We start from the raw sequence: 25,524 nt of genomic DNA, 5'->3' as shown, positions 1-25,524 counted from the left end.
AACTAATCAGCAAGCAGTACTATACCTTGAGGTCCTGCTCTGCCTGGTTGCCTCGGGGACCTGTAGGGCCTCTAGGTGCGAGGGGGGGAAGAGGCCCTCTAGGGGGGTGGGACGGGTGCATCTGGGGGAACTGCTGCTGCTGCGGTGGTGGCCGGGGGTGAGGCATCAAACCCCCTCCCAGAGAGGGAGACATGGGGGGTGGGCCCATAGGCGAACGCTGCATCCCTCCACAAAATGAGTTAGCATGCTGGGTGTGGGAGGGAGGGCGCACCAGAGGAGAGACCAGGTTGGGCTGGGACAGAATCTGAAAGGAGGGAGAGGATGGTTAACATCATTATCTATTTAGATTAGAAATCCAAGGAAAAGTTGGTGTTAAGCTGGCCTCTATCACAAGTGTCAAATGTTCGTCGTAATGAGGTGTGTGGGTACATGAGTGAGTGTGGTAAGGTGTGGAGAATCAGTGTAGGTGGTCAGTCCAGTACAAGTGTTCAGCAGTATGATGGCTTGTAGATGGAAACTGCCTCTGAGCCGGTTGGTATAAGACCCCATGCTCTGATATCGTGTGGCTGAGGTGTGTGGGGTCCTTGATGCTGCAGGCCTTCCCCAGCCACCGTTTAAAGTAGATGTCCTTGGTGGATGGGAGCAGTGATGTACTGGGCCGTCTTCACCACCTGCTGGAGGGCCTTGAGGTCGTGGACAGAGCAATTCCTGTACCAGCCCATGATGCAACCGGTCAGGACGCTTGATGGTGCAGTGGTATTTGGAGAGGACCCGGGGCAGCATGCAGTTTCTTCAGCCGCCTTAGGAAGTAGAGACGCTGTGGCGCCCCAGTGTGTGTGTGTGCGTTACCTGTGGGTTGAACTGTCCAGGGAAGTGCTGTGTGATCCTCATGGCAGCAGAGCTGGGCTGGAACTGTTTCTGGTACAGCATGCTGTTCATCTTACTGGACTGGCTGCTGGGAGAAGTAGAGCTGGCCCTGACCAGACAAATACATCAGCTCTTGGTATACTCATAAAACCGGTAGAAGGTGGGACAGGTTCTGTGTGAGAATGTGTGTTACCTGTAAGGACTAGGTGTAGGGGTAGTGTGTGTGTGTGTGTTACCTGTAAGGACTAGATGTAGGGGTAGTGTGTGTGTGTGTGTGTGTTACCTGTAAGGACTAGGTGTAGGGGTAGTGTGTGTGTAAGGTGTAGGGGTAGTGTGTGTGTGTTACCTGTAAGGACTAGGTGTAGGGGTAGTGTGTGTGTGTGTTACCTGTAAGGACTAGGTGTAGTAGTGTGTGTGTGTGTGTTACCTGTAAGGACTAGATGTAGGGGTAGTGTGTGTGTGTGTTACCTGTAAGGACTAGGTGTAGGGGTAGTGTGTGTGTGTGTGTTACCTGTAAGGACTAGATGTAGGGGTAGTGTGTGTGTGTGTGTGTGTTACCTGTAAGGACTAGATGTAGGGGTAGTGTGTGTGTGTGTGTGTGTTACCTGTAAGGACTAGATGTAGGGGTAGTGTGTGTGTGTGTGTTACCTGTAAGGACTAGATGTAGGGGTAGTGTGTGTGTGTGTGTGTGTTACCTGTAAGGACTAGATGTAGGGGTAGTGTGTGTGTGTGTGTGTTACCTGTAAGGACTAGATGTAGGGGTAGTGTGTGTGTGTGTGTACCTGTAAGGACTAGATGTAGGGGTAGTGTGTGTGTGTGTTGTGTAACCTGTAAGGACTAGATGTAGGGGTAGTGTGTGTGTGTGTGTGTGTGTTACCTGTAAGGACTAGATGTAGGGGTAGTGTGTGTGTGTGTGTGTGTTACCTGTAAGGACTAGATGTAGGGGTAGTGTGTGTGTGTGTGTTACCTGTAAGGACTAGATGTAGGGGTAGTGTGTGTGTGTGTGTTACCTGTAAGGACTAGATGTAGGGGTAGTGTGTGTGTGTGTGTTACCTGTAAGGACTAGATGTAGGGGTAGTGTGTGTGTGTGTTACCTGTAAGGACTAGATGTAGGGGTAGTGTGTGTGTGTGTGTTACCTGTAAGGACTAGATGTAGGGGTAGTGTGTGTGTGTGTGTTACCTGTAAGGACTAGATGTAGGGGTAGTGTGTGTGTGTGTTACCTGTAAGGACTAGATGTAGGGGTAGTGTGTGTGTGTGTGTTACCTGTAAGGACTAGATGTAGGGGTAGTGTGTGTGTGTGTGTTACCTGTAAGGACTAGGTGTAGGGGTAGTGTGTGTGTGTGTGTTTCCTGTAAGGACTAGATGTAAGGGTAGTGTGTGTGTGTTTCCTGTAAGGACTAGGTGTAGGGGTAGTGTGTGTGTTACCTGTAAGGACTAGGTGTTGGGGTAGTGTGTGTGTGTTACCTGTAAGGACTAGGTGTAGGGGTAGTGTGTGTGTTACCTGTAAGGACTAGATGTAGGGGTAGTGTGTGTGTTACCTGTAAGGACTAGATGTAGGGGTAGTGTGTGTGTTACCTGTAAGGACTAGATGTAGGGGTAGTGTGTGTGTTTCCTGTAAGGACTAGGTGTAGGGGTAGTGTGTGTGTGTGTGTTACCTGTAAGGACTAGGTGTAGGGGTAGTGTGTGTGTGTGTGTTACCTGTAAGGACTAGGTGTAGGGGTAGTGTGTGTGTGTGTGTTACCTGTAAGGACTAGGTGTAGGGGTAGTGTGTGTGTGTGTTTCCTGTAAGGACTAGGTGTAGGGGTAGTGTGTGTGTGTGTTTCCTGTAAGGACTAGATGTAGGGGTAGTGTGTGTGTGTTTCCTGTAAGGACTAGATGTAGGGGTAGTGTGTGTGTGTTATCCTGTAAGGACTAGATGTAGGGGTAGTGTGTGTGTGTTACCTGTAAGGACTAGGTGTAGGGGTAGTGTGTGTGTGTTACCTGTAAGGACTAGGTGTTGGGGTAGTGTGTGTGTGTTACCTGTAAGGACTAGGTGTAGGGGTAGTGTGTGTGTGTTACCTGTAAGGACTAGATGTAGGGGTAGTGTGTGTGTGTTACCTGTAAGGACTAGATGTAAGGGTAGTGTGTGTGTGTTTCCTGTAAGGACTAGATGTAGGGGTAGTGTGTGTTACCTGTAAGGACTAGATGTAGGGGTAGTGTGCGTGTGTTACCTGTAAGGACTAGGTGTAGGGGTAGTGTGTGTGTGTTACCTGTAAGGACTAGGTGTAGGGGTAGTGTGTGTGTGTTACCTGTAAGGACTAGGTGTAGGGGTAGTGTGTGTGTGTTACCTGTAAGGACTAGGTGTAGGGGTAGTGTGTGTGTTACCTGTAAGGACTAGGTGTAGGGGTAGTGTGTGTGTGTGTGTTACCTGTAAGGACTAGGTGTAGGGGTAGTGTGTGTGTGTGTTTCCTGTAAGGACTAGGTGTAGGGGTAGTGTGTGTGTGTTTCCTGTAAGGACTAGGTGTAGGGGTAGTGTGTGTGTGTGTTTGCTGTAAGGACTAGATGTAGGGGTAGTGTGTGTGTGTTTCCTGTAAGGACTAGGTGTAGGGGTAGTGTGTGTGTGTTACCTGTAAGGACTAGGTGTAGGGGTAGTGTGTGTGTGTTACCTGTAAGGACTAGGTGTAGGGGTAGTGTGTGTGTGTTACCTGTAAGGACTAGGTGTAGGGGTAGTGTGTGTGTGTTACCTGTAAGGACTAGGTGTAGGGGTAGTGTGTGTTACCTGTAAGGACTAGATGTAGGGGTAGTGTGTGTGTTACCTGTAAGGACTAGATGTAGGGGTAGTGTGTGTGTTACCTGTAAGGACTAGATGTAGGGGTAGTGTGTGTGTTACCTGTAAGGACTAGATGTAGGGGTAGTGTGTGTGTGTTACCTGTAAGGACTAGATGTAGGGGTAGTGTGTGTGTTACCTGTAAGGACTAGATGTAGGGGTAGTGTGTGTGTGTTACCTGTAAGGACTAGATGTAGGGGTAGTGTGTGTGTGTTACCTGTAAGGACTAGATGTAGGGGTAGTGTGTGTGTGTTACCTGTAAGGACTAGATGTAGGGGTAGTGTGTGTGTGTTACCTGTAAGGACTAGATGTAGGGGTAGTGTGTGTGTGTGTGTTACCTGTAAGGACTAGATGTAAGGGTAGTGTGTGTGTGTGTGTGTTACCTGTAAGGACTAGATGTAAGGGTAGTGTGTGTGTGTTTCCTGTAAGGACTAGATGTAGGGGTAGTGTGTGTTACCTGTAAGGACTAGATGTAGGGGTAGTGTGTGTGTGTTACCTGTAAGGACTAGATGTAGGGGTAGTGTGTGTGTGTAAGGACTAGATGTACCTGTAAGGACTAGATGTAGGGGTAGTGTGTGTGTGTTTCCTGTAAGGACTAGATGTAGGGGTAGTGTGTGTGTGTTGTAAGGACTAGTAAGGACTAGATGTAGGGGTAGTGTGTGTTACCTGTAAGGACTAGATGTAGGGGTAGTGTGTGTGTGTTACCTGTAAGGACTAGATGTAGGGGTAGTGTGTGTGTGTGTGTTACCTGTAAGGACTAGATGTAAGGGTAGTGTGTGTGTGTTTCCTGTAAGGACTAGATGTAAGGGTAGTGTGTGTGTGTTTCCTGTAAGGACTAGATGTAGGGGTAGTGTGTGTGTGTTACCTGTAAGGACTAGATGTAGGGGTAGTGTGTGTGTGTTACCTGTAAGGACTAGATGTAGGGGTAGTGTGTGTGTGTTACCTGTAAGGACTAGATGTAGGGGTAGTGTGTGTGTGTGTTTCCTGTAAGGACTAGATGTAGGGGTAGTGTGTGTGTGTTTACCTGTAAGGACTAGATGTAGGGGTAGTGTGTGTGTGTTACCTGTAAGGACTAGATGTAGGGGTAGTGTGTGTGTACCTGTAAGGACTAGATGTAGGGGTAGTGTGTGTTACCTGTAAGGACTAGATGTGTGTGTGTGTTACCTGTAAGGACTAGTGTGTGTGTTACCTGTAAGGACTAGATGTAGGGGTAGTGTGTGTGTGTTACCTGTAAGGACTAGATGTAGGGGTAGTGTGTGTTACTACTATTGTAAAGTGGCTGTTCCACTGGATGTCATAAGGTGAATTCACCAATTTGTAAGTCGCTCTGGATAAGAGCGTCTGCCAAATGACTTAAATGTTAAATGTTACCTGTAAGGACTAGATGTAGGGGTAGTGTGTGTGTGTTACCTGTAAGGACTAGGTGTAGGGGTAGTGTGTGTTACCTGTAAGGACTAGATGTGGGGGTAGTGCTCCTAGCGCTGTGAGGAGTTGGCCCAGGCTTCATGTCCATCCCACTGCCAAACAGCTTCAGGTCCATCTCACACATCTGGATAGAAACACACAGAGCACACACATTACGTCATGTACTGCTTGCATCTCACCAACACAATGCTTACACACACACACACACACACACACACACACGCAGAAGCCATAATACAGGTAGCTATTATACCAGTAGGCCATGAAAGGGCTTTGAGACACACAAGTCTGTCTCTCACACATGCAGTACTTTGTATCATTCCCTGGTGAGTACCTTGCTGGAGGGGGGGTGCATCACGCTGTGTGTGTGTCCGAAGGGTCCCCTATAGGGCTGGGAGACTGGGGGCTGGCGGCTGAGGCTAGGGGGCTGCGCCTGGGGAGGGGTGGGGGGCAGAGCCAGGAGGGGCTGGCTGCCCACGGAACCATAGTTAGGAAGACCGAGCTGAGAGCCTGGCATAGGGACTTGCACCTTGAGGGAGAGGGAGGGCGAGTGAGCACGAGGAGGAGATTGGGAGGGGTGAGTTAGTTGCAATGTCACGACTGTCTGTTTTGACAATCTGTTCCTTTTGCAGTAACAGAAAGTGTGTAAATGATGTGTATACCTGCTGCATGGCAGAGCTTGGAGACTGTGTGTTACTATAGTAACTGCTCTGTCCGTGTTGTTGCACCTGTCCTGAGTACAGGTTAGAATGCGGACTCATCCCCTGACGCTGGAGCGAGAGAGAGGAGAGCGAGAGAGAGGAGAGCGAGAGAGAGGAGAGCGAGGAGAGCGAGAGAGGGTTAAGGTAATAACATTCATGGCCACTTCTTACAAAGCTCTTGTATGACCACATAAGCTTGCTTCAGCATTGACAAAGATATCATGAGTTCTCAACAGTTCAATAAATTCTAAGAGAGTTGGAACTACGTTGTGGGTACCTTATTCCATACCTGCAGTAGGTGTGTATCTATCAGCTGGGATCCTCCCATGCCAGAGGGCTGGTTGAGCTGTGGTTCAAACAGGATGGGGATGTGCTGTGTGTGTGTGTTGGAGGGCTGCTGGTAGGCCAGGCTGGACTGGGGCTTGCCCAGGTCATGGCCCCCAACACCAGGGTAGCTGTGGAGAGATGGCCCTGATAACATCATGGGACTGGGCTGGGACAGACTGCTCTGCATAAAGGCCTGCTGTGATCTGAAGGACAGAGGAAGGGAGATGAGAGAAGAGAGTTAAAATATTGTGTGATCAAACACACAAACACACCTCTTACCAGTCAGAATGACACAAAATTTGAGCCAAACAGCATTGTTTGATAAATACATATCATTGTGTGTGTGTGTTACCTATAAGGCTGCAGTGAGGAGCTGAAGAGGTCCTGTGGCTGGGAGACGGGAGGTCCGGTGCTGAGGCTTAGCTGGGCCTGGTGAGAGTGTGTGTGTGTGTGTTGGTGCTGCCCCTGTAGGGGAGCATAGATTGGGATAGGAATCTGCTGCACTGCCGCCTGCTGCTGGAGGGTAGAAAATAAGGCCTTATAAGGCTACATATGGAGAGAATAAGGCTACTTTAAAGGCAGTTTAAGCTTGAAGTCGTGTTAAAGAGATCCTTGTAGTGTGTACCTGTGAGAGTCTAGGCTGGTAGCCCTGCTGCTGGTGCTGTGTCAGAGGGGGAGGTGCCAGGCGGGAGTGGGGGTTGCTGAACAGGTGACTGGTGTCCATGTAGAACGCTGGAATCTGGGCTGCAGAGCCTACACACACACACACACACACACACCGCGAGGAGAAGATGAAAACTACTGAATTCACCAACTCACCACAAATCTGACAAATGCATGACTATTGTTTGTCCTGAGGACATTTTAAATCACTAGCATCACCTTCACAGTAACATTACAGCTGTCTCCATCTCCATCCATCACATAAGGATTGTGAATACATTGACCTTTCTCTAAATAAGTGTCCTCTATGAGACATGAGGTAATTATGTCCTATATGAGCTGTGATGGCTGTTCCTGTGGGCTCAGCACTGTCTGATTGAAGATAATACCTGACCTTCCTATGGGGCCTACTGCAAGGTACTAAGCTATATAGCTAGCATCCCAATGAGAGGCTCACTCAGCAGTCACTGATACGACACAAGAGAGAGGAGCACAACACTAAATGGGTGTCTCATCAAAAGCGTTACACCTCCATGCCCATTTAACAGAACTGTTTTCATTCAGGTTTAGTAGTATCTGCTAGACTAAGTCTAAGTAGGGCCAAGTCATTTCCTGGTGAGGTCATGTAGTTAAGGAAAAACTCCTGGCTCTAGTCATACCGCTAAGTGCACACAAGTCAGATGTGTTTGAGGACTCACCTGCTGCAGACTGGGAGACGTAGACCTGTGGAGTCTGTTGCTGCTGGGGAAGCAGGGGGGCCACACAGCCCAGCTGGGAGAAGCTGGTCCCACCCATGGATCCAGTCTGCAGCTGCTGGGGTTTCACCTTGCAGATGTTGGGGGGGTCAGAGGCCGTGGTGGTCTTAGTGCTCAGAGCGGACGTGGTGTATGTCCCAGCACCTGGGGGGACGTGACAGGAGATGGAGGAAGCTAGATGTTACTACACCCAGTTGCTGTTTATGTGGGTGATGTTGCCCAACCATCAATCCATTTAGTATTAGTGTAAAAACATTGACTTACAAAGAAAGACTGTACCTGTCAGAGAAGTGCTTGGTGTGACGGAGGCTACTGGTATCTGAGGCATGGAGGCAGAGGAGAAGGAGGAGTAGGAGGAGGAGGAGGTGATAGGAGAAGAGGAGGTGACAGGAGAACTCTTTTCTACCAGGCTGGGGGAGTTCTCCCACGCTTTACGGGCTGACTCCATCTTATCAAAGAAATAAGATAACGTATTAGAAGCAGATAGACACAGTATGCATAGAAGGGTGTGTTGTGTGTGTGTGTACCTTCAGTGTGAGGTCAACAGAAGCAGGAGAGACAGTACTGAGGCTGGAGCTCTGCTGTAAGGCCTCTCTACGAGGGAGAGGGTGAGGCAGGGCCACGTTGGCCACCAGGCTCTCCTCCATCTTACCCCCTCCAGTAGGAACGCTGTCCGCCAGAGAGGAAGAGGGGGTGGTGTAGTCGGTCACTGACTCCTGGCAGGGGGAGGGTTAGGGGCAGACAAGTTTAAGTCAATAGAACTGGAATGAATGGAACATTCATGAATGTGGTGGATAGACTGGTGGCCATATTGGGTATACCATACCAACCATCCCCTCTCACCTTGGAGCTGCTGGCGTACTCCGCCGAGGGTATGGTGATCATCCCCTCGATATCGCCCCCTAGCTCAGGAACAGAGGCGTCTGTGTTGGGGGGGCTGGAATCTACTGCTCTGTTGGTCCCTCCACCTGGTACTATCCCCCCATCAAGACATTCTTCCCCCCACACGGACGTCCTTAGCCTTGCGGTTACGCAGGGAGCGTTCTTTACCAATAGGGCCAGGCTTGTACTCCTTTGGCTCAACTGGCTCCATGTCAGGGAGCTGGAAGTAGAGAGAAGAGATACAGTTCAAGTTGAGAAAGTATGAAGAATCATGTCAATGTAATTCTTTGCACAAACGTATCAGTCACTGTGGATTTTCTGAGTATTTGTGTCAGTGTGTGTGTTTAGTACCCTACCTTCTGTGTTTTGATAGGTCCAGCACGGGGCTGTTTCTGTCTCTGTTCTTTAGGAGCAGGTAGTTTGTTGTCAGGTCCAGGCTCTAGCATGGCTGGAACACCATCGCTGTCTGTACTGCCAGCTGAGGACGGGGCTCCAAACTGGATACTGTCCATCCCTAGATCCACACTGCCTTCTGAGCCAGGCTTCACACCCTACAACACAAAGGCACTTTTCCCATTTATTTGGAGCCACAATAAAACAGAACGAATCCATAGCAACTCAGCCTGTTGTACAATACGGGTTGTGAAACGAGAGATATTGAGAGCAAGAGAGGTGCGTACCTCAGGAGTGACAGTCCCAGTGAAGGAGGTGAGAGGTTTGTTCCAGGCACTGACTGAAGGAGGCTGAGGAGGGCTGATGGGTCCAACTGAAACACACACATCAGATGAGACTAAGCATATGAAAAACCCTAGCTCATGTATATTTTTTTAGGTATTTTTTGTACCCCTTTTCTCCCCAATTTCATGATATCCAATTGGTAGTTACAGTCTTGTCCCATCACTGCAACTCCCCTATGGACTCAGGAGAGGCGAAGGTTGAAAGTCATGTGCCCACCGAAACACGACCCTGACAAGCCGCACTGCTTCTTGACACACTGCTTGCTTAACCCAGAAGCCAGCTGCACCAATGAGTCGGAGGAAACACTGTACAGCTGGCGACCGAAGTCAGCATGCATGCGCCGGGCCGCCAGAAGGCATTGCTAGAGCGCGATGGGACAAGGAAATCCCGGCCGGCCAAACCCTCCCCTATCCCGGACGACGCTTGGCCAATTGTGCGCCGCCTTCTGAGTCTCTCAGTCGCGAGCGGCTGCGACACAGCCTAAGATCGAACTCTGCGATGCAGTGCCTGAGACCGCTGCGCCACTCAGGAGATGTACATGTTTTAACTAACGAAACGTCACCTCGTTGTGAAAAATGACTGTCCTGACGTTGTGTGACTCACGTTTCTTGACGTCAGGGAGTATGGTGGATCCGGCCACCTTGTTCTCCCAGAGTTCCGTACCGAGAGTGCTGTGGGTCTGCGTGAGCAGCGCCACAGGGGGAAGGGGAGTCTTGGAGGTGAAGTCCACAGTGGTGGGGGTAGTGGCGGGGGGTAGGGTGGCCACAGAGCCTTCCAGAGTCTGGGGAGAGGCAGCAGGCTGGGAGGGGGAAGGGAGCTGGGAGGCAGATAGGAGGGGTTGGGGTTGTTGAGGGGGAGGTGAGGGCTGTTGAGGCTGCGGCTGTGAGGCTTGCTGTGGTTGTGATGCTTGTAGTTGATGCTGCTGCTGTTTTTTGGCGAATCTTGGTGGCAGCTTGCTTCCTCCTCTCCCCTTTTCCCCTGATCCTTTCTTTCCATAGTGCTATAAACCGACAAAGCAACGAGATACATGTTAGGGATGTCAGATGTTAGGGTCCTATGGTCCTCAGTGTGAATAAAAATCTTGTGTTTAGTCAATACAGAAATAACTGCCTCCCAGTGGTGAATTGCACACTCCGCCTCTCTCACCTGTGTCGTCTGCTCCTCTTTCTTCCTCCTCTCCTCGTCCTGTAGTCGTTTCTGTTGTTTGCGTGAGACCACCTCAGTGAAGCCGTCATCCGTAGTGTTAGACTGGGGGTCCTCTAAGGTTGTCACCTCTGGATGGTCATCTATGATCACTACACCTACAGGGCAGCACAAAGTGAAATTAGTTCCATGGACGAGGTACAAGTTCTAGAACAATAGATCTGTCAAATTCAGTATTGAGTATGGCTGTGACGATACCAGTAAGGCAATATATTTTCCTGCTGTATGCAACAGTGTGTGTTATAGCTGGGAAAATAAATACAACAGTGTGTTATAGCTTGGAAAATAATGTTGTAATGTTTCCAACATTACGGCTGTTTTCCTAAAGAAGTTCAATTCACTTTGTGTTCCGTTTCTTTGCCATTACACCAACAAGCATTGCAATACCAGTATCGTCCCAGCCCTAGTACTGAGCCAATAAAGCATTACAGTACCCATAGCATGTTGAAAAATATACAGTACAGGTCAAAAGTTGACACCTACTCAAAGGTTTTTTCTTTTTACTCTTTTCTACACTGTAGAATAAATAGTGAATACATTTAAAATTAATGAAATAACACATGGAATCATGTAGTAAACAAAAACGTATATTTTATATTTGAGATTCTCAAAGTAGCCACCCTTTGCCTTCTTATTGGTATCCTTTAGAAGTGGTTTCTTTGCAGCAAATCGACCACGAAGGCCTGATTCCCAAATAAAATAAAAGCTTCAGAGTTCAAGTAACAGATATATGTCAACATCAACTATTCAGGGAAGACAATGAATTAGGCCTTCATGGTCGAATTGCTGTGAAGAAACCACTACTAAAGAACACCAATAAGAAGAAGAGACTTGCTTGGGCCAAGAAACACGAGCAATGGACATTATATGGGTGGAAATCTGTCCTTTGGTCTGACGAATCCAAATTTCAGATTGTGGGTTCCAACCGCTGTGTCTTTGTGAGACACAGAGTAGGTGAGCGGATGATCTCCGCCGGTGTGGTTCCCACCGTGAAGCATGTAGGTGGTGTGATGGTGCTTTGCTGGTGACAGTCAGTGATTTATTTAGAATTTGAGACTAAATTGATTTTATTTATGTATTATATTGAGTTAAAAATAAAAAGTGTTCATTGTTCATTCAGTATTGTTGTAATAGTCATTCATTACTATATATACACTGCTCAAAAAAATAAAGGGAACACTTAAACAACACAATGTAACTCCAAGTCAATCCCACTTCTGTGAAATCAAACTGTCCACTTAGGAAGCAACACTGATTGACAATAAATGTCACATGCTGTTGTGCAAATGGAATAGACAACAGGTGGAAATTATAGGCAATTAGCAAGACACCCCCAATAAAGGAGTGGTTCTGCAGGTGATAACCACAGACCACTTCTCAGTTCCTATGCTTCCTGGCTGATGTTTTGGTCACTTTTGAATGCTCGCGGTGCTTTCACTCTAGTGGTAGCATGAGACGGAGTCTACAACCCACACAAGTGGCTCAGGTAGTGCAGCTCATCCAGGATGGCACATCAATGCGAGCTGTGGCAAGAAGGTTTGCTGTGTCTGTCAGCGTAGTGTCCAGAGCATGGAGGCGCTACCAGGAGACAGGCCAGTACATCAGGAGACGTGGAGGAGGCCATAGGAGGACAACAACCCAGCAGCAGGACCGCTACCTCCGCCTTTGTGCAAGGAGGAGCAGGAGGAGCACTGCCAGAGCCCTGCAAAATGACCTCCAGCAGGCCACAAATGTGCATGTGTCTGCTCAAACGGTCAGAAACAGACTCCATGAGGGTGGTATGAGGACCCGACGTCCACAGGTGGGGGTTGTGCTTACAGCCCAACACCGTGCAGGACGTTTGGCATGTGCCAGAGAACACCAAGATTGGCAAATTCGCCACTTGCGCCATGTGCATTTCACAGATGAAAGCAGGTTCATACTGAGCACGTGACAGAGTCTGGAGACGCCGTGGAGAACGTTCTGCTGCCTGGAACATCCTCCAGCATAACCGGTTTGGCGGTGGGTCAGTCATGGTGTCTGGTGGCATTTCTTTGGGGGGCCGCACAGCCCTCCATGTGCTCGCCAGAGGTAGCCTGACTGCCATTAGGTACCGAGATGAGGTCCTCCGACCCCTTGTGAGACCATATGCTGGTGCGGTTGGCCCTGGGTTCCTAATGCAAGACAATGCTAGACCTCATGTGGCTGGAGTGTGTCAGCAGTTCCTGCAAGAGGAAAGCATTGATGCTATGGACTGGCCCGCCCGTTCCCCAGACCTGAATCCAATTGAGCACATCTCGGACATCATGTCTCGCTCCATCCGCCAACTCCTGAACAGTCTGTGGTGCAACGTGGCGTTGGTGGATGGAGCGAGACATGATGTCCGAGATGCTTTAGTCCAGGTCTGGGGGGAGATCCCTCAGGAGACCATCCGCCACCTCATCAGGAGCATGCCCAGGCGTTGTAGGGAGGTCATACAGGCACGTGGAGGCCACACACACTACTGAGCCTCATTTTGACTTGTTTTAAGGACATTACATCAAAGTTGGATCAGCCTGTAGTGTGGTTTTCCAATTTAATTTTGTGAGTGACTCCAAAAACAGACCTCCATAGGTTGATAAATTTGATTTCCATCAATAATTTGTGTGTGATTTTGTTGTCAGCACATTCAACTATGTAAAGAAAAAAGTATTTAATAAAAATATTTCATTCATTTAGATCTAGGATGTGTTATTTTAGTGTTCCCTTAATATTTTTGAGCAGTGTATATTTTTTAAAGTCAGATTATTCTGTATCGGTATTTTTTGGTCCTTCAATAATCGGCTTTGGCGTTAAAATCATAATCCGGGGACCTCTAATCTAGATAAATGGGCTCTGATACGATACAGGAACAATACGTTTAGTTTGAAACGATTCGGTGCAATTTGATTTATGGACTGAATCGATGCGATTTAGGTCGATTCATCGCTTTAACAATTGTTGCATGAACACATTCATTTTCCATTCTAAATTAATCTGATACTGATTGAGCTCATGAGCTGGATCTATCTGAGCCAACTTCTCTGAGCAGAGTGTGAGCGTGTGTGTGAGAATGATGTACTGGGTGAGCTGAGACATAGGGCAACTACCACTATCAGATTAGGCATGGCTATTCATGTCTTGTCCCCCTACTTCTTCACCACCTACTGATTAACTTGTCATATAGCAGATTAAAATGTTTTGAGCTCGTAATATGTTAATACTTATCTTTAAAAATGTGCAATGAAATGTACATAGCCAATTAATATAAAAACAGCTTTGGATTTCACCCCAACTCAAAAGCAAATGGTTTGGAACTTTATGGAGGAGAGCTGCCTTCTTCTCCCATTCTGACTAGTGTGGCTCGAAAATTGTTGAAATTACACCTTTACCCTGTTCATTTAAAAATGACCAAAGGCACTGACTGACTGTAGCAGAATTAACAAAAATATTTTGTAAGGCGAGTCTGGCAATGAAAAGCCCCAGTCAGTGGGCGCCTACACAGCTCCACCGGTATAACACAATTTTCTACACCGTATTTGTAACAATTACATTGGTTGTCCCTCAATTAATATTGCAAAAGCCATTTACAAACATCTGAATGCTTTATTTTATTTAACCCTTATTTTACCAGGTAAGTTAACTGAGAACACATTCTCATTTACAGCAACGCCCAGGGAAATAGTTACATGCTGAAGGTGTAGCCTACAAATATTAGAACAGAGATAGTGTAGGACTACGTTCTCATTGGCGCGAGCTGCTGAGTCTCCCGCACTGTGCACACAGTTATCTGACTTGTAGATCAATGTCAGTTTGATGGGCTGAAGGAGAGGATGCATCAACTCAGTCAACAGATCAGGTATTTTTGGAACGAGGCAAAAAATAAATGAATAAACCTTTGAACCCGGCGATTCATAACGTTTGGATCGGTTTTCTTACTGATGCTTCGTTTGGATTAGTCAGGGGTCCCGCAGACTGATACACTTACACCTTCAAAATTTGAACCGGGGACCGATGAGTATGGGTGAATCGTTACATCCCTACTAGATAGCAGGTGTGTACATCTGTGTGTGTGTGTGCGCGCATGTGTCTCACTGGCATAGTTGTTTAGGTCAAACTGCAACAGAGCGTTCTCCTTCTCCTTGGGTTTCTGTTTGGTCTCGTCCTTCCTGCGTCCAGCAGGGTCTTTACCCCCAGTACGCACCCCTCCCCCACACGGGGCGGAGTCTGGGTTAGGGGCCGCTCTGGATGGGAAGAGAGAGACATGTTAGGGAAAGAGAGAGATGGAGACAAGAGGACAGGCCACTGTACAGAGAAGCAGCAGATTGATAAAAAAACTAAAACAAGACGGGCATCCCAATAGTGTAAAAACTTTAGGATCTATAGTAGTCCTCTCTGATAACACAAAATATAGTAGTGTAATAAAGGACATTGCTTTCACATCAGTGAAGGTGAGGAAACAAGGAAGGGAAACCGCTTTAGACTATTGACATGCAGCCAGAAAGGGAGAGGAAGTGATGTGTACCCAGTGTATTCTCCTCCAGAGTGAGGTGCCATAGAGATGTAGCAGACTAATATATATATATCTCAACTCCATACCAAAACACACAGCCAGCAACTAGAACAGGATACGAAAGGAGATGAGAAACATTTGTCCTTCAGGAAGAGAGTGCTTCTACAACTCTTATTCACACACACAAACAAAAACAGAAAAGTACTAGAGTTTGGTTGTTTAATAAGATATTGTTCATTATGTTAACAGTGAAGATATAACATGCAAACAGTCAGTGAACAAGACAAAAGGCCAAACCAAATCATGGTGTGGGATTGGTGGATGACTCACCCTCTGCGTCCAGCCTTGCCCCCTCCTCGCCTCTCTCCCTTCCCCCCTGCGTAGCCGCGGCCTGGTTTTGGTCCGCTGTTCCCCCAGCGGTTCTGCCTCTCCACCGGACGCTGACTGGAGAAACTCCTCCTACCCCCGGCGGGCCCGGCTGCCTCGCGTTTGGGTGTCACCCCTCCCTCGGTGGGAGTCCTGCTGAGGGGAGCTGAGCCCTGAGGGGGTAGGGGGGCTGGTGTCGAGGGCTGGGCAGTGCCGCTAGCAGCTTCCCGCGCTCCCCTCCTCTCCTCCCGTTCTCTACGCTCGTTAAAGTCGCTACTCTCCGACGCCGTCTCCCACTCCTCGTTGGCCTGGTCAGAAGAGTTCTGCGTGGACAGGTCAGGTGACTTGGTGCCCACGGCAGAGGTGGTGGGAGGGGTGGTGTCAGGCAGGGCTGGGTCAGAGGTTAGGTCAGCGGCTTTGGGATCCTTATCTACAGGCAGGGTGAAGGGGGCCCCTGGAGCTCTTGAGAGAGTAGGGGACAGTGAGACAGGGCCAGGCACTAAGGCTGGGACGGGGGCAGTGGAGGTGGGTCCAGGTCCTGTGTCTCCTCCAGCTAAGACCGCAGCCTCTCTCTCCTTCAGCTTCCGGAAGCGGGGGGGTTTGTCCTGTCTGGGGGGACGGGCTGGCCGAGGGCGACGGGGCCTCTCTCTGTCTCTGCTACTCTGGGGTCCCCCTCCCCAAACTTCTTCCCCTCGAACTGTCGGTCTCTGTCCCCTCGAACGGGCCGTCGGTCAGAGTGGTGGTCCCAGTTGTCATAGCGTGATGACGAGGGTTCTGTGTCCTCAGGGCGGAAGGTCTCCATGGGTTTAGAGGGCCACTGGGAGGACGACTCTCTAGTTCCTGGGCGTCTGAGAGGAGCTGACCTAGGACCTCCTCTCTCCCTGGCTCCCCCTCGCCTGCTGTACAGTCCCCCTCTCCCACGCCGTGAAGGATCTCCTCTGGGAAGGAAGCCTGGCTTGGGCCTTCCCTCATCTCCTCCCCTGGGCCCTCCTTTCTCCCCCAGGTGATGGGGTCCGAAGCCAGGTTTGTGTGGTCCGGAGCGGGGCTCTCCTGGTATTTCCCTGCGGAGCGGTCGGGGTGGTTTGGCACTGGGCTCACGGTCTGAAGCCCCAGTGTCGCTAGCGGACTCCCGTCCTCCTTCGCTCTCTGTGTCGGTATCGGAACCACGACGCCGTCTGCGTTTAGGCATCACTTCAAAGTCTGAGCTCTCGCTGCGCGTCTCGCTCTCTTCACGGCAGCGGAAGGCAGCAGCGCCACTGACGGCAGGAAAGTCTGAGCGCGAGCGCGGCTCCTGATAAGGGTACTCCCATCGACTACGACCCCGGCCACCTCTACTTCGACCAATATAAGTTCCCCGGAAACTCCGTCCTCGAGAGTAGTACTCCCCTCTGCCTCGGCCTCTGAAACCATCAGCCGGCCAGTCTCGCTCTCTGTCCCTTTCCATCTCTCTCTCCCGGTCTCTTTCCCTCTCCTCACGGCGGTAGATCCGTGGGGGCAGGTTGGGCTCCTTCGTAGAGGGTAATTTAGGTTCAGGGTTTATGTCATTGGTTGGTAGTTGGTCTGTCTTGTCGTCCTGGGAGGCTGGTATCGGGGCATGTATATCTCTGGATCTCTGGAGGCCCTTCCCAGGCCCCTCTGTCTCAGGGGCCTCACTCTTCCCATCCCTCTCCCCGTGGGGCCTGTCCCTCTCCCCGTGGGGCCTGTCCCTCTCCCCGTGGGGCCTGTCCCTCTCCCCGTGGGGCCTGTCCCTCTCCCCGTGGGGCCTGTCCCTCTCCCCGTGGGGCCTGTCCCTCTCCCCGTGGGGCCTGTCCCTCTCCCCCGTGGGGCCTGTCCCTCTCCCCGTGGGGCCTGTCCCTCTCCCTCTCCCCGTGGGGCCTGTCCCTCTCTCCGTGGGGCCTGTCCCTCTCCCCGTGGGGCCTGTCCCTCTCTCCGTGGGGCCTGTCCTTCTCTCCGTGGGGCCTGTCCTTCTCTCCGTGGGGCCTGTCCTTCTCTCCGTGGGGCCTGTCCTTCTCTCCGTGGGGTCTGTCCTTCTCTCCGTGGGTTCGGTCCCTGGGGCCCTCAGACACCGCAGCAGCAGCGGAGGCAGCTTTAACTCCTCCTCGCTCCTCCTTCTTGGGTCTCTCCCCCTTTTCTCCTCTCTCACGGTGTCGCTCTCTCTCCTCCCGCTGCTCTCGCTCTTCCTTCATGTCTCTGAGTACAGGTTTCTTAATGGGTCCAGACCTGCGTACCGGCCTCTCTCCCCCTGGGCCATCCCTCCGGCCGGCCCCAGACCTCCCTCCCCAGCGCAGCTCAGCCTTCTGCTTGCTGGGGGCCGGCTTCTCGAGCTTGTGGAGGCCGTCAGCTGGAGGGGTGTCCCCGGTCACAGCAGCCTGGGAGAAAGGCTCTTTACTGGCCTTTATATCTTCCCCGCCTGGCCTCTCTTCCGGATCCTGGAGCTCAAGTGTCTTTGTTCCCAGGTGGAGGCTGTCGAACCTGGGCTCATCCAGTTTGAGGGAGTAGCTGGAGCCCTGGGAGATGGTTCTTTGTAGCATGGCCTGTCCCAGAGACTCCACCTCTGCAGTGGGCAGGCTAGGCTCCACTGGCTCAAAGGGAGACCCACCAGGCCCTATTTCTGTCTGCAGGGGTTCTGGAGCCTCCTCTGGACCTGGGCCGAACCCTGACAGGGACTTTGTGGGGTCTCTGAAAAGGTCTGATTTGCCACAGGGTTCCAGGGGATTGTGATCCTGGCTGGGGTACATGGCTGGGAGACCCCTTTCCATCTCCAACCCAGAGTCCAGTCTGGGAAAAGGAGAGATGTTTTAATAAAATAAAGTGGCTTCCTCTTATTACTATCTACCGTGGAGACAAGAAATGTAAAAAAAAATAATAATAATTTTTTGTTTAACCTTGATTTAACTACGCAAGTCAATTAAGAACAAATTCCTAACTACAATGACAGCCTAGGAACTGTGGGTTAACTGCCTTGTTCAGGGGCAGAACGACAGACTTTTACCTTGTTGCTAGATCGAAACCCAGAGCTGACCTTTTGGTTACTGGCCCAACGCTCTCACCACTAGGCTACCTGCCGCCAGGTTAGTGTAATAAGATGCAGCCTGAGTGTTGTCGTCTACTCACCTACTGTCCTCGTCCTCCCGTCCTTTAGGGGGTGTGACAGAGGGAAGGGGTTCAGATTGGGGGTATGGGTCAGATCCCCATACTATGCGCGGTTCAGAAGGGAGACTGTGGTCCCGTATGGGCCTGGTCAGGTGGTCGAAGGAGTCAGAACTGGAGCTGTCCCCTGGCTCTCTACGAACTATCTGCTTAGGAGGAATCCGCCCTGTAGACGAGGAGAAGGGACAGTCAAAATATTAGATAGATATATATCTAACAATTCATGGCTTTTGTGCCAAACACATACAGGGCAGCAAATCTCACAGAAGACACGCAAACCTAAACAGTCAAAAAAGAGACACAGTATGTCAGTATTGTCGTACCAGGTCCAGGGTGTATGTTTGGCATGTCGAGCGGTGGTCTTCCAGACATAATGCGGGGGTCCATGTATGACTGCATCATGAGCCAGCGGGGGTCAAAGCCCATGTTAGCCAGGTGCTGCTGATGCTGGTGGTGAGGGGGGCCGACGGGCTGGTACAGGGAGCGGTGCTGCTGCTGGGAGGCAGCAACACATCCCGCACCTCCTCCTGATGGGGACACAGCCACACCACCACCCCCCTGCTGCTGCTGCTGCTGCTGCCACTGCTGCTTCATCTGCTCCTGCAAGAAGAAAAAAGTAGGAGTTCGATACAGGGATTCTCTTCAAAATAACATGGACAACGTTGAAAAGATCAGGACTCCAGAGATAGAATGTAATGGAATTTGCTAACTGTTTTCTATATCCAATTTCACATCTGAAATTCCTCTTGGAAAAAATTAAGCAACACAAGTCCAATACCTGCTGCCTGAGGAAGCGCGGGGGCAGAGACTTCTGGAACTGTTTTGAGTATCCAGAGGTGAGAGAGGGGCGCATGGCAGCCCCCACCTCTCCCTCAATGTCCAGGGGGGCCACAGGGGCGTCCTCTCCACTGAGGGGGTCCATAAGGGGCAGAGTGAGCGGCACAGGTTCCTCCACTAGAGAGAGAGAGCGAGAGAGACACTGAAATTAAACAATTGAAATAAACAAATAGTGGCTCTGCTTGGAGTGAAAGTCTGGGAGGTAAAGCGGCTGGTTAATTTATGTTGGTGGAAACACAGGGCTCTGCCAGGGGGCTCACCTCTGCTCTCATCGGTGCTGAAGTAGTCTCTGATAGGCATGGGCGTCAGTCTCTCAGTCTGGCTTTCCTCCACCAGAGGGCTCACCTCACTCAGGGGGCCCACCAAGTGCAGGGGACCCTCTCCGAGCCGAGGCTCTGGGGGTATGGACAATGATCTCTGGACTGGAGGGCTGGGCTGGCGAGGCACAAACGGACTCTCTTCCTTCGCACTAGGCTCTACTCTCTCCACACACTCTCTCTCAATCCTTTCCCTCTCCACGCTCTCTCTCTCAATCCTTTCCCTCTCCACCACACTCTCACGGTCTTGGAGAGGGGCTGATATGTTCGTGGGCTGAGAGGAAGGGGCAGGCTGCGATGGTGCAGGGTTGGAGACAGGGGGAAGAACAGACAAAGGAGGTGTGTCTTCACACACAGCTCCAGTCTCTTCATTGGTCGTCTCGGCGGCAGGGCCGTGCTTGGCATCTGTTGCCGGGTGGAGTTTCTCGTTGAGGCGTTTGAGTTTCTCTGCGCAAGCGGTGAGTCTCTGTTCTTCCATCCTCCTCTCCTCCTCTTCTCTCCTCCGCCTGGCTCTTTCTACCGCTTCCGACAGGTCCTGCTTCTTGTGTTTCTGGCGCCAGGCCTCGCACTCCTCCTCACCAGCAGGGGGAGCAATGGTGGGGGGTTTGGCCACGCGAGGGGCTCCGCTGCCCACCAAGCGCCCACCTAGCTGACCCTAGAGAGAGAGAGCGAGTGAAAAAATGATCCAACACTAGTACTTTACCTTAGAACCGCCAAAGCCTAAATTAACTTGTATAGTAAAGCTCTTGATGGCGCATTAGTCCTGGACCCCTCCATCCAGTCAAACACACCCCAAACCGAGTCAACCAGCCACCCTCAGCCTCACCTGGTGGTCCTGTGGCGTGCCGGTCTTGTACACCCCCTTACTGCCGAGGGAAAGCACCCTGGGGTCCCTTCCATCTACCCATGAGCCTTTGCTGCCCTCCTGGCCGTCTGACGGGCGCTGTGCCCTCATCCGTTCCACTTTACCAATCCACTCCCTGAGTGAGTGAGAGAGAGAGTGCAATGGTTAGGAGTCTTGGTAATGCCTAGGCTAACAGTCTTGAAGTGTACCGAAAACCAATGTTCAAAAACAGTCTCTCACACCCAGGTAGTGAGGCGGAAACGAAGCACATTCTTCAGTGAGACTCACCAGTTTTCTCCTTTCTCTTTGGCGGCATGGTTCTCCTCATCATCACTGAAGTTGAGTTTCTCTGTGTAGTCGACCTCCATCTGAGCTCCTGGAGAACAGATAGGGAAAGCTGAGGGTTACCGTTACATCGAGTTTACGTGAAAAGCTACTAAAACGTAATGAAGGTAAAGAATCATTATGTATAAATACAGATAAGTCTTACCAGCCCAGCCCTCATCAGCCTCTGTGTCCAGGTTGTCAAGCTCTTTGAGCTCTGTGGCGCTGATGATAGAGGGTCTATCTGGGTCCTTGATCCAGGCCTGGGGGGGCCCGTGCTGGGGACGGACCCTCCTGGGGAGCCAACACACAGGTGGGTCAGTACACCGAGGAATGGGTGATGTGAGGTCTAGGAAGTTGTGTTGTAGTAATGATGAAGAGTGTTGGGATGTAGATGTGGGTGTACTCACCTGGCTCCATCCTGTGGAACAGGGTATCTGATGTTCACTGGCACTGGAACAAAGGGCATCCTGGGATATGCATTGAACATCTAGAACAGGACACAGAAACACACAACACCCAGCCATTACTAGGAGAATCCTACTCTGCAAGGTTAAAGAAATGTTTAGCAAACTAGCAACTATTGTCAAGAAAACATCCCACATCAGGGGATCTTTTTATTCACCTTATTGTTTTCCTACTTCCGGCCCAGTCACAAGCAAAACATCATTAAATAGAAATTCAACATCAAAACTATTACAGAATTAGAAAGATATGTTAATACTATGTTGAGTGAAATTATAGAAAACATTTAAACATTTTTTATCTATGCTTCTGGACTTGAATATGTTTCGGGGTTCATCCGATGGCATTGGAGGAGTTTACCACCTTAGCCGCAGGCTTCATTAATAAGCGCATCGACGACTTCGTCCCCACAGTGACCGTACGTACATAACCCAACCAGAAGCCATGGATTACAGGCAACATCCACACTGACATAAAGCTGCCTCTTTCAAGGAGCAGGACACTAATCAGACATTTATAAGAGATCCCTACTCCAACGAACCATCAAACAGGACCATGATCAAATCCTACTACACCGTCCCTGATACTCGTTGAATGTGGCAGGGATTGCAAACCGTCACGGATTCCAAAGGGATAACCAGCCTCGAGCTGCCCAGTGACGCAAGCCTACCAGACGAACTAAACACCTTCTATGTTCGCGTCGAGGCTAGCAACACTGAAGCATGCATGAGAGCACCAGCTGTCTGGGTGACTGTGTGATCAAGCTCTCCTTAGCCGACGTGAGTAAGACCTTTAAACACGTCAACATTCACAAGGCTGCGGGGCCAGACGGATTACCAGGACGTGTGCTCCGGGCATGTTCTGACCAACTGGTAGGTGTCTTCACTGACATTTTCAACATGTCCCTGATTGAGTCTGTAATACCAACATGCTTCAAGCAGACCACCATAGTCCCTGTGCCCAAGAACACAAAGGCAACCTGCCCGAAATGACTACAGACCCGTAGCACAGACTCGTAGCCATGAAGTGCTTTGAAAGGCTGGTAATGGCTCACATCAACACCATTATCCCAGAATCCCTAGGACCCACTCCAATTTGCATACCACCCAAACAGATCCACAGATTATGCAATCTCTATTGCACTCCACATTGCCCTTTCCCACCTGGACAAAATGAAAACCTATGTGAGAATGCTGTTCATTGACTACAGCTCAGCGTTCAACACCATAGTACCCACAAAGCTCATCACCAAGCTAAGGAACCTGGGACTAAACACCTCCCTCTGCAACTGGATCCTGGACTTCCTGACAGGTCGTCCCCAGGTGGCGAGGGTAGGTAGCAACACATCTGCCACGCTGATCCTCAACACTGGAGCTCGCAGGGGTGCGTGCTCAGTTCCCTCCTGTACACCCTGTTCACCCACGACTGCATGGCCAGGCACGACTCCAACACCATCATTAAGTTTGCTGACGACACAACAGTGGTAGGCCTGATCACTGACAACAACGACACAACCTATAGGGAGAAGGTCAGAAACCTGGCGGTGCCAGAATAACAACCTATCAACGTAACCAAGACAAAGGAAATGATTGTGGACTACAGGAAAAGGAGCACCGAGCATGTCCCCATTCTCATCGAAGGGGCTGTAGTGGAGCAGGTTGAGAGCTTCAAATTCCTTGGTGTCCACATCAACAACAAACTAGATTGGTCCAAACACACCAAGACAGTCGTGAAGAGGGCACGACAAAGCCTATTCCCCCTCAGGAAACTAAAAAGATATGGCATGGGTCCTGAGATCCTCAAAAGGTTCTACAGCTGCAACATCGAGAGCATCCTGACCGGTTGCATCACTGCCTGGCCTCCGCATCATTGCTCGGCCTCTGACCGCAAGGCACTTCCTCTGACACCGGGCGGTGTCAGAGAAAGGCCCTAAAAATTGTCAAAGACCCCAGCCACCCCAGTCATAGACTATTCTCTCTACTACCGCATGGCAAGCAGTACCAGAGTGCCAAGTCTAGGACAGAAAGGCTTCTCAACAGTTTTTACCCCCAAGCCATAAGACTCCTGAACAGGTAACCAAATGGGTCTCCCGGTCGTGGCCAGCTACAACACAGAATCGAACCCGGGTCCGTAGAGATGATTGCGATGCATTGCCTTAGACCACTGTGCCACTCTGAAAGCCCTACACTACGGCTTTTTAAATGCTGACACGAAACCTTCTCTGGAGATATGAACTACATTTTTCTTGTCTGTAATGTAATGCCGTTGCTGAAGCAGGACTAACTTCCATCACTAAGCAACCAGAACTGTCAATCCTAGACTGCATGCACGCAGATCCCTATTTCCTAAAAAAGTAATTTAAATTTAAGTTAAAAATTGTAACTTACCAAGACATTTAGTCGATGGAAAGCACTCCTAAACAACTGCATAAACACAGCAGCACATCAATCAGCAACGTTTGTTGTGGTCGGGGAAACAATACAGAACTTTATATGCCGGAGCAGAATTCTACTGTCTGATGTCACTATTTTTATTGTCTGAAAATGTATCAATTACAGACATGTTACTGTACCGCGTTCTGTGTCTGAAGGGTCGCAGTAGATATAAATTAATTACCCGGCCCTGGAGGTCATACATACGTAATAGGACCATTATTCTGCGAATGGACGTGGAATTTTATCAATAAAAGGGCAGTTTAAATGTCACATCATTAAGAACCCATCATGGTCCATCATGGGCCTTAGACACACACACCACATATGCTCACACACACTCAGAGACACACTTCACAATCGTTACATACGCTGCTGCTACTCCATTTTCTATCCTGATTGCCTAGTCACTTTTACCCTTACATACATTCTGCCTCAATTACCCCGTACCCCTGCACATTGACTCGGTACTCCTTGTATATAGTCTCGTTATTGTGTTACCATTTCCCTTTTGCAACATGTTCTTACTTTTTAACTCTGCTTTGTTAGGAAAGGGCTCGTAAGTAAGCATTTCATGTAGTATAAGCACTGAAGCCAATATTCATTAGCATTCTCATAGGCTTTGACTGGGCGGGTTAGCTAGCTAGGTTTTTGTCACAACAGATTGCAATTAACCGAATGTTATCTAGATAAAACATTTTAGCACTGTTTGCCATTGATATTCCTTGTCTAACAACATTGCCATTTCAAGTGTTGATCTTCAACAGAAAAGGGATAGAGCCTGCATTGATAACGACCATTAGATAGTCTAATATGCTAACTAGCAATACCCACCCAGTCCAAGCTAATGAGAATGCTAACGAACGCTTCTGACCGCTTATACGAGGTGAAAAACAAAGATTTACACCTTTTCTATAATTTTCCTTCACATATAATTAACATATATTCAAATTGTGTGCACATTATGTTAGTTTTGACAAATGTCCTTAATATTTATCAATGTTTTGCTTGTTTGTGAATGGGCCGTTAAGGAGGAAAACAATCATGTTCGATCAGGAACTGAATGAAGTGGCCGGGCATTATAAATTAAAAATCAATAATCAGTCCATCACTTACATAGGGTGGCATCATGCCCCTGAACTGGGCGTGGAACTGGGGAGGCACACCGGCAGGGGCCTGCTGGCCACCATTGAGTTTAGGCAGGGCTGGAACAGAGGGGGGTTGTAGCTTGGGCTGAGAGGAGAGGGGTGCAGGCTTGGCAGACAGGGGCAGCCTCTCCCTGACCTCTTTCTTCTCATTAGGGGGCACCCTGCCCCTCTCCTCCACCTCCCCAGGGGGTGAGGGGGTGCTGAGAGCTGCCCCTCCCTCCTCTGGCCCACAGCTCTCCATCTCAGAAGGGCTAGCTGAGGTGGTCAGATTCTTTCCACCGCCCTCGCGCCAACTACCAACATCTATAGGGGAGCAGAGACAAGACAACACAGACCAGTCATTTCTGTGGTAGAGTAACAACCTTTGGGTCGGGTAGTTTGGTCCATCAGTAGTGGGTAGAAGAGTGCAAACGCTCATGTTCTAAGGACAGACTGGGGAATGTGTGTGTGGTTAAGTGAGTGAGTGTTCGTACTCTGAGGTCGGAGGCTGGGTCCAGGTCCATAAGGCTCCTCCTCCTGCCCCTCCCCTTTCTCCGACTCTCCGGCCGCCTGCAAACTGGGGAACTCCTGGTGGAACTGGCTGCTCACACGAGGGGCTCCTCCATCTAGCTGTGGCGGTGGCTTGCTGTTGGCCCAGGATCTGCTGCACCCTATAGAGGACGAGACCTCTGGGGGTTGGGGGGGCCCTGGGTTAGGCTGGGGTGGGGGGGTATTGGACTGCCTGATACACACAACACAAGGGGGGGGATCGTGGAAAGTAGTT

At 50.0% G+C, this 25,524-nt stretch overlaps 1 protein-coding gene across 1 annotated transcript in view; it reads right to left on the bottom strand.

Moving 5' to 3' along the window:
* The window catches only part of LOC135512962 (protein PRRC2C-like), a 33,417-nt gene that overhangs the window by 1,968 nt on the left and 5,925 nt on the right, over positions 1–25,524 (bottom strand). Inside the window, 31 exon segments of the mRNA XM_064935515.1 lie at positions 26–304; positions 850–976; positions 5,120–5,223; positions 5,434–5,628; positions 5,762–5,869; positions 6,078–6,330; positions 6,480–6,640; positions 6,753–6,880; positions 7,489–7,689; positions 7,825–7,993; positions 8,073–8,261; positions 8,389–8,545; positions 8,547–8,647; positions 8,784–8,978; positions 9,108–9,193; positions 9,769–10,165; positions 10,312–10,466; positions 14,461–14,609; positions 15,209–15,920; positions 15,923–16,908; positions 17,246–18,022; positions 18,359–18,560; positions 18,718–18,994; positions 19,173–19,348; positions 19,492–20,203; positions 20,375–20,528; positions 20,681–20,768; positions 20,883–21,010; positions 21,127–21,206; positions 24,730–25,064; positions 25,235–25,482. Of these exon segments, the coding sequence (XP_064791587.1) occupies positions 26–304; positions 850–976; positions 5,120–5,223; positions 5,434–5,628; positions 5,762–5,869; positions 6,078–6,330; positions 6,480–6,640; positions 6,753–6,880; positions 7,489–7,689; positions 7,825–7,993; positions 8,073–8,261; positions 8,389–8,545; positions 8,547–8,647; positions 8,784–8,978; positions 9,108–9,193; positions 9,769–10,165; positions 10,312–10,466; positions 14,461–14,609; positions 15,209–15,920; positions 15,923–16,908; positions 17,246–18,022; positions 18,359–18,560; positions 18,718–18,994; positions 19,173–19,348; positions 19,492–20,203; positions 20,375–20,528; positions 20,681–20,768; positions 20,883–21,010; positions 21,127–21,206; positions 24,730–25,064; positions 25,235–25,482 (8,029 nt within the window).

This window comes from Oncorhynchus masou, chromosome 24 (assembly GCF_036934945.1).
Source record: "Oncorhynchus masou masou isolate Uvic2021 chromosome 24, UVic_Omas_1.1, whole genome shotgun sequence".
In the NCBI taxonomy this organism is placed as follows: domain Eukaryota; kingdom Metazoa; phylum Chordata; class Actinopteri; order Salmoniformes; family Salmonidae; genus Oncorhynchus; species Oncorhynchus masou.
This window is presented reverse-complemented; position numbering and strand designations above follow the sequence as displayed.